Raw genomic sequence first — 8,262 nt, 5'->3', positions numbered from 1 at the left:
CCAATGGATGCTCAAGGCTGCAAGGAGACATCGTGCCCGTGAGCTAAGTGGGGACCTCGGTGGGGTGGTGGCTGCACTTGATGGCAAGAGTGCAGTGCCGACAACTGCTTCCATTTGCCTATCCTTTTCCAGAGTCTTTTAGGTTTATTGCATTAAATCCAAACTGACTACAGGGCTCATGCAGTCCTACGGGCACACGTGAAGAAGTGAGGGCCACAGTAAGCAGAGACATCAGGGAAGAGCCTGATCCTGATTCATTTTGTGAAACTGCAGCTTGAAAACCAGTGCTTTCCTTCCCCAGTTCCTCTGCTCAGACACGAGCCCTGCTTGGTGCTCCCCGTCCCCCTTCTCCCTCTTGATTTACCGCAGGAAGACCAGGGCTCTCCCTAAATGAAACACCATCCCTCCTCTGAAGGATGAGATTTGGGAAACAGGTTTGAAACGCACAGTTGTGTTATAAAAATATATAAAAAGAAAAGAAATCCATCCTTCCCTGCCCAAAAAGAAGCTGGGCTGTGGGATAACAAAGCCCTCTGCCCACGGAACCGCTGACGGCCACGATGGAAACGGACAACAACCATGGAATGTGCTAGAACCATTTTAATATAATTATACATATCTGCCAAATCCAGGAAGAAAGAAAAAAAAAAAAAAAAAAAAAAAAAAAAAAAAAGGTTTATGCATATATATCTTTTTTTTTTTTCTTTTTTTTTTTTTTTTCTTTTTTTTTCAGTTAACATCTGCAAGCATAAACGACAATGAATTTCTCGGTTTAAATTCATCCAGGTCAGAGCAACTGCCCAAAGTCCTGTTTGATTTGATGGCTACCGCCAGCATGGCTGGCTGTAAGTGAACTCCAAAGGAGTTCAATGTCCTTGGGTGGTTATTTTCGGTCTTTTCTCTTTTCATTCAGAGACAGTTTGATGTAAAAAGTTTTCAGTGCAGTTCACCTCTGGTGAAAGGCGATCGCGTGTGTTTTATTTTTGTGGGTTTTTTCTTTTTTTTTTTTATATATATTCTTTTTATTATTATTATTATTATTATTTTAGAAAGATGATAATAGGTAACTCAGTTGCTCTGAAAAATTATAACCTATTTAAATCACAGCGGAACTCCCGCTGGTGCGGAGTTCATAGTTGCATACAATACAGGAGATCACAGTTTTGAAGTCTAGCACAGATTAAAAACCACAGATGTACCATTTATATAAGACACACACTGATTGTCTCTTAAAAACTACATATTGACTCCTTATGAACATTATTTTTTCTTTAAATAAAGTAGTGCAGCTAGGACAATCAGTCACACAACCCACACAGCCCTGAACCAAGTTCTCTCGGTGCCCACTTGAGCTGGGCATCAAACAGTTGGATGAGCGCGAGAGAGAAAGAAAGAGGGAGGGAAGGAGGGAGAAAAAAAGGGAGAAAAAGAGAAAGAGAGACGCTGTCCATTCCGAATATTTTAACCAAGGGTTGGCTAACACGTTGGAAACCTCTGGGTGAAGGATCTTTCCACGCACACACAAAAAGAAATAAAAACCTAGACTTTTTTTGTTTGTTTGTCTGTTTAAAAACTGGCCCGTAGGTGGAACGATCTCCCACCTCTTCCAAACAAAGAAACCCAACAATTGCCTAAAACTATAAAGAACACGGATTGGTCTGTCTGTTTTCTGCTCACTAGATGATCTGTCCGTTTAAGGCCTTCCTCCTCCGTTGTCCTCTTTGTCATTCCTTTTCCAGAGCGTCTGAGCAGGAGATGAGTCTGAATGTGGTCACACCAACACTGTCCCTCTTTTTGTCACCGTTGTTGTCGTCGTTGGATTTATGTTCGTTTGTTTGTCCATTTGTCCATTTAGTTATTTTCTCTTTAATTTAACCAAGACCTGACTAAAGCTGGAGCATTCGGCCCAGCGTGTTTTGTTCTCATCACGATTTCTCTTATTATCACAAAGGTTCCCGTGGGCCTTCACAAAACCTGGAACTTCCATGAGGATGTCTGGTCTTTATAATCCAAGCAGTCAGCATTGAAGTTTAACTTCCAGGAGGCGGTTTGGTCTTTATAATCCAAGCAATCAGTGGTCGAGTTAAAGCCCAAACTGGAGGCTCCATAGCCCTGGGTGGAGAGGGAGGCTGGAGACTGGTTGAGGTGGCTGGTGACCGCGTTGGCACCCATAGGACTCAGGGTGGCCCCCGGTCCAGGGAGCTGGTGGTGCATAGGGGTCAAATAAGATCCACAGTCCATCCCTCCAAAATAGGAGGTTGAGCCGGCATATCCTTGGCTGTAACCTGATGCCTGGGTGTAGGTCATGGGGTAGGACCTCTGCATGCAGGAGGAAGAGGTGGACAGGGGATCGGAGAGCGGGGAGATGGACGCCGGGCTCCAGATGGACACAGGGGCACTGCTGCTGGAAATGGTGGGGACCGAGGTGCTGGAGGGAGGTGTGAACTGCCCGCTGGTCCCACTCTCAGAGCTCACTTCCCGGGCCGGTGAATTCTTCTTTTTGGCCGGCCTCACCTTGTTCTGGCCCCCGTTCTGCTGCTGCTGCTGCTGCTGCCGGCACTTGGCCCGGCGGTTTTTGAACCACACCTGGGAACCAGGAGAGAGGGAGGGAGGGAGGGAGGGAGGGAGGGAGGGAAGGGGGAAAAGATGGAGAGAAGCCTGGCATTAGGGACACACGGGCACCCCGAGGGGCCAAAAGCAAGTGGTGGGGCTGTGGAGGCTGCTGCAGGGAAAGGCTTCCCTTCACCAAGATCATTAGCGATAATAACAAGTAGAAATGGGCAAATCAAAAGGCTCAATAAGGCCACTTTTGGGGGAGAAGGGCGGGGGGGAGCACTCCCTATTTGCTGTTTGCCAGCCAGGGACCTCCAGGAATCACTTTTTAAAGCCTCTTGAAGTCAAGCCCTTAATTAGAAGCAACGAAGCACCAGAAAGGGTGGAAACAATTAAGAAAACAGAGGCAGAGCTTGGAGACCAGGTGAAGATCTACCCCCTAAACAGTCTCTCAGATCCCAGCCAGGATCAGCGCCCCGACATATCTCCACCTCTTCTAGCAGGGTACTGTAGGGGAAAAGGCTGAGGTTGGGCACAGGGAGGGACACAGCACCATGTGGCTCTTGTGACCAGAGAGGTGAGCAGGACAGATGGGGTAGAGGCTACAAGGGTTGTCCTGGATCTCAGGACCAAACTCCTGCCCCACCAGCAGAACTCCTGGATGTTCTTTGGATTGGGAACCTTCAGGCTGCCTGTGGGTGAGGCGCAGCCTGGTTCCAGCAGAGGGGTCCCAAGGCCTCCTCTCTCCTATCAAAGCCCATCCAGAGGCAGAGGAAGTGCCCAGCCTGGGGGTGCAGGGGTCCCTGGGGAAGCGGGGATACTTTGTATGGGGCCGAACTGCCTGCAAGACTAAGATTTGTCCAAGGGAGTGTGCAGATGCTGGGAAGCCCTAAGGTGCTCGGGGCGGGGAGCAGAGGGCTCGGGAGGGTGTTCCAGGGCCCCACCAAGCCCCAAAGCTATGGAAGGAAGGGGCAGCATCCTACAGCCCGGGTTGGGGGCAAGCAGCTGTTTCATCCCTCCCTGTACCATCACCCCTCCTTGAGCACGCTTCACCCCATAGCCATTCGATCACCCTTTAGGTCTGGCCTCATCCCCTAAAATACTTCTTGGTACAGCAAGCTGGAGGCAGAGGGTGCGAGTAGGGCTCCCTACCCGTTTTCTTCCCCGTTCATACCTGCACTCTGGACTCGGGCAGGTTGATTTTCAAGGCCACCTCCTCCCGCATGAAGATGTCGGGGTAGCGGGTCTTGGCGAACAGGGCCTCCAGCACGTCCAGCTGAGCCCGTGTGAAGGTGGTGCGCTCCCGCCGCTGCTTTCGGGGGGTGGCTGCGAACGGAGCCAGAAGCCCTGGCTGTCACTCAGTGGTGCTCGGAGCGCAGTGACCCCCCCCCGGATCCCTCCCCAGAGGGTCGCCCTTGTTCCCGCTGTCTCTCTTAGGGGACCCGCTGCCCATTCCCAGGTGCCTTATTGCAGCGTTGCTTCTTCCTCCCCAACCCTCCCGGCTGGGGTTGGAGCATCTGTTCTCTTTTTGCAGCCCTTTCCCCGGGGAAAAGAGGAGCGGGAAGGGAAAAAGGAGAACCGCAAACTCCCGGCCACTCCAATCTCAGGGTACGGTGTGCCTCTGGGGCTTCTCCTCTTGGGAAATCCATGGGGCAGAGGGGAAAAGGGAGACGGGGGAGAAGAAAAAGGTGCCTTACCGGGATAACCGACGGACGGATGCAACAAATCCATGCCCGAGGTGGTGAGACTCAGGCCATTGACTGCGTAAGGTGGTTGCTTAAGATAAGACATCATGCTAAAGTTGGAGCGGGGAGGAGAGTTGGCCGAAATCCGGGCGAGGGGGGTCCGCCCGAGCGCCCTGCCTGCCCCGGGCGGTGCTGGGGGTGCCGTCGGGCGAAAGGGGGGGGCCTCCAGGTGCCTGCGGAGCGAGAGGAGGGGGTCAGGGAGCTCGCTGCCCCCCTGCCTTTATCCCTACTGCTCTTAACCCGGACCGCAGCCGGATTTGGGAGCTAGGAGAGACTGAGCAGATCAACGCATCCCTCCCAAAAAAGGCAGGGAGGGGGGTGAGGGGGTGGGGGTACGTCCCATCCAGTAATTACTGCCCGAACAAAACCCCCCCATGCCTTCAACTGCCCGCATTGTACGGCCGCCCGGGGCATTTGCATAGGATTCCCGGCCGGGCACCAGCTAATTGTCTCAAGCAAAACTTGATTGGGGCCATTCGCAGACACAAAGAACCCCTCGGCTAAATAAATAATGCAGATAACAAAGCCCAAGGGTGAGAAACAAAGAAACAATTCAAGAAACCTATCTCTCCCCCAGTCTCTTGCAAGGACTTTAATTATCCCAGGTTTGGGTACATTCAGACCTCCCCCCCCTCCCCCGCCCTTCCCCCCGACGTTGCTGCATTTCAGAGCTCAAATGCCCGCTCGGGGAAGAGACAAACTTTTCTGCTCTACCACCATCGCTCCGAGCCCGCAGTAATTTCCACCAGCCATTTGCACCTAATTAGTACTGCGGGTAATTAGATTTGGAGGCGAGTAACAGATTTATTAGGCTTTCAAGAAACTCTTGATGACGGAGCCGGAGCAAAACAAACACGACGAGTTGTGCGGAGACGGGAGACCCAAACGCCGACAAATGGCTGTACCCGGAGCTCCTGAAAGAGTTAAATGTCCAACCCCGGGGGAAAAAATCAGTGCCTTTTTACCCCCGTGGTTTATATATATATATTTTTTCAGCCAAATCTCGCCCTTCTCCCTGCGCCGTCGGAAAAGATAAAATAAAATAAACAGGAGCGCAACTTTCTTCCCCAAACAGCCTCAAACTCAACGGTTCGGCTATCGAATAACCAGAGGTTCTGCTCCAGCCTCCATCCCCCCAATCCCGACCCCTCTCTATTATACCCCCGGTGTTGCTTCCAAATGCGCGGAGCGGCTCCGCGTGCGCGCACAGTGCGCGGTTCTGCGCCGCTTTCACCTCCCTGCCCTGGGGAGGGTGAAGCTTTCCCGAAGGAGGAGGGGGGGGAGCAGCTCCCGGGGGGTGCGTTAAACTGGAGAGCAACATTAATACGGTTGCAACGCTTGCAAACGAGCCAACGAACAACAACAATAACAACAGAAAGCGCGGCCCTAAAATAATAATAATAATCAACAATAAATTCATTGCAATTAAAAACGCTCCGTCCCCGTGAACTCGGAGCCCCGCGGAGCCCCCGCGGCCGCGCAACGCCGCAGCCCGCGGAGCAACGGCTCCGCTCGGCAATCTGTCACCTTTCCCCCTCCTCCCCCCCTGCTCTCCTACCAGTTGCTCTGCCCTCGCTCAATAATAATTACCCCGTCCGAGAATTAATTATAATAAATGTTTTCTTGATAAACTAACGAGATAATCCGGGCGGCACACGCTCCCTAATTACGGGCCGCCGGCCCCGGCCCCGCTGATGGATGCACGGAGGGGCCGTGAGCGCACACTGCGCCCCGGGCACCGCGGGGGTCGGGGGGAAGCTCCGGGGATTGGGGACGAAGGGGAATTGGGGCTGGGGTCGGCGAGAAAAAGCTCCCCTCGCACCCTGCCCGCATGATTTCCATTGCTTTGATTCATATTTCTTTATCTTATTTTCCGAAATGAAGGGGTTGGAAGGTTGATATCCCTCATTATAAATATATCCGCAACGGATGCGGTGTCTCATCCCGGCTCTGCCGAGCGGTTGCGGCTCCGGAGAACGAACGGGGCAGTCGGGAGCGACCTCAACTCGGGGCCGATGTCCCATTCCTGCCTCCACAATCGCATTTTTATAAGTGCGTTGTTAATTGAGTTGGGTTTTTTTCCTCTTCTTTCCTTTTCTTATTTTCTCTCTTTATATTTTTTCCTTCTGTTTCTTTCTTTCTTTCTTTCTTTCTTTCTTTCTTTCTTTCTTTCTTTCTTTCTTTCTTTCTTTCTTTCTTTCTTTCTTTCTTTCTTTCTTTCTTTCTTTCTTTCTTTCTTTCTTTCTCTCTTTCTTTCTTTCTCTCTTTCTTTCTTTCTTTCTCTCTTTCTCTCTCTCTTTCTCTCTTTCTCTCTCTCTTTCTCTCTTTCTCTCTTTCTCTCTCTCTTTCTCTCTTTCTCTCTTTTCTTTCTTTTCTCTCTTTCTCTCTTTCTCTCTTTCTTTCTCTCTCTTTCTTTCTCTCTTCCCCTCTTTCTTCTTTCTCTCTTCCCCTCTCTCTTCTCTCTCTCTCCCTTCCTTCTTCCCCCCCTCTCTTTTTCTTTCTTTCTCTTTCTTTTTTCTTCTAACGAAACAAATAACAAATCCCAACTTCTCACAGCACCAGAACCCCGATCCGATCTCGGCCCTACGGAAGATTTTCTCCCTAACGAAACTTGGGCTCCTTCACAAGGACTTTCCCGACTTTCTCTTTGTCAGCGCGGTACTACTAAGGGGCACGGAGCCTTTGGGAAACGCTTTCCCACGGCCAAATAATAATCATAATAATTAAAATAAATTAAACGGGGAGATACAAAACAGCCGCAGTCGCTCTCGGACCGGGATCTGTTCACCCCAATCCGTTTTGCCCGCATCGGGGTTCGTGGCCCCAAAGCCCCGAGGATGCCAACCCCCGCTGCTCTCAGCGCTGCTCCGCGGGTGCTCAGCGCACCTCGGCTAAATTACTTCGCGGAGTCTCCACGGCGTGATGAGCGGAGTTCCAGTCGGGGGTGGGGAAAAAAAGAAGAAAAAAAAGAGGAAAAAAAAAAAAAAGAAGAAGAAGAAAAATATATATATTCCCGGTTCTTTCTCATTTTCCAAGTCCACCTCGGGGCAGGGGAAGAATGAAAGGCCAAAGGATCAGGAGGGGGGGAATAATACGAAGCTAGGAAACGCGCGGCGAGCCCACGGTGGAAAGCGGGGCTTAAGGGCGAGCCGTGGGAATCGCCTGTCCCCCTTCTCCGCTCCCGCATTTGGGCCTTTGGGGAATGTTTCAGCCTTCGGGGCAGCCTCACTCCGCTCGGCCCGGCCCGGTCCGGCCTCCCCAGGGCAGCTCGGGGTATCCCCGGAGCAGCGAGCGGCACCGCCGCATCCCCGTATCCCGCACCCTTCTCTTCTGCCCTCAGCTCCCGGCGTAAAAGCACTTAAAACCAACATTAGTCATAATAAAATAAGCGTACTAATTTGCAGTCACCACCCGCTTCCTCTCTCATCTTCGTTGTGTTTAGGAGCGGTGCCCCACGCGAGGTGCACCCACTTACCTGCGGGGCCGCGGGCAGGGCTGGGGGGCTCGGGGGGCAGAGCCGCCGGTCTGGTCCTCTCCAAATTCAGGGCTGGGGTTGAGCTGGGAGAGAGAAAAGCACAAAGCGGGAGGTTAGGGAGCGCGCCGCATGCACATGCCCACGACACTGAGGTTGAGGGGAGGGGTGGGGTGGGGGGAGAAAGGGGGAGAGGACAGAGAGAGAGGGGGGAAAAAATGTTTGAAAAAGAAGAAGAAATAAGGGGGGAATAAATAGAAAGGGGGGGGGGGGGGAGGGAGAGAGGGGGGCGGTGCGGGAGAGGGATGCGGGGATGCTCGGGGGCTGCGCTCGGTACGTACAGCGCTGGCGGTGCCGGAGTTGGTCGAGTGATTTTATTTTTAATAATAGTGGCAGGGTGCGTTGGAGCTGAGGTCTCTACCTCTCTCGGGGAGCTTTGCTGAGAAAGCGCCTCTCTGGCAACTTTTTGACGCAAACTCTCCAACCAATGGC

General features: G+C 52.1%; 1 protein-coding gene across 2 annotated transcripts; it reads right to left on the bottom strand.

Annotated features, from left to right (window-relative positions):
- Positions 1 to 971: 971 nt before the first annotated feature.
- On the bottom strand, positions 972 to 8,252 carry OTX2 (orthodenticle homeobox 2). 2 transcript variants are annotated; one of them, XM_085549636.1, is made up of 5 exons: positions 8,112 to 8,252; positions 7,774 to 7,856; positions 4,251 to 4,471; positions 3,728 to 3,900; positions 972 to 2,586 (listed from the first exon to the last, which is right to left on the bottom strand). In XM_085549636.1, the coding sequence occupies exons 3-5, from the start codon at positions 4,345 to 4,347 to the stop codon at positions 1,966 to 1,968; spliced, it is 891 nt and encodes a 296-aa protein (XP_085405762.1). In that variant the 5' UTR covers positions 4,348 to 4,471; positions 7,774 to 7,856; positions 8,112 to 8,252; the 3' UTR covers positions 972 to 1,965. The 2 variants fall into 2 exon arrangements, with proteins under 2 accessions (XP_085405762.1, XP_015721371.1); XM_015865885.3 differs by having other exon boundaries at positions 3,728 to 3,879.
- Positions 8,253 to 8,262: the final 10 nt, after the last annotated feature.

This window comes from Coturnix japonica, chromosome 5, assembly GCF_054131305.1.
Source record: "Coturnix japonica strain WE chromosome 5, WE-NBRP24, whole genome shotgun sequence".
Classification (NCBI taxonomy): domain Eukaryota; kingdom Metazoa; phylum Chordata; class Aves; order Galliformes; family Phasianidae; genus Coturnix; species Coturnix japonica.
Note: the sequence above shows the minus strand (reverse complement) of the source record. Positions and strands in the feature narration are given on the sequence as shown.

Excerpts from the sequence above, each read along its gene's own strand:
- OTX2 (XM_085549636.1), bottom strand. The coding sequence starts at position 4,347 with ATGATGTCTTATCTTAAGCAACCACCTTACGCAGTCAATGGCCTGAGT. Across the intron at positions 3,901-4,250 it reads TCCGTCCGTCGGTTATCCCG|GGCTTCTGGCTCCGTTCGCA; the intron begins GTAAGGCACCTT and ends AGTGACAGCCAG. Across the intron at positions 2,587-3,727 it reads TGCCCGAGTCCAGAGTGCAG|GTGTGGTTCAAAAACCGCCG; the intron begins GTATGAACGGGG and ends CCTGGTTCCCAG.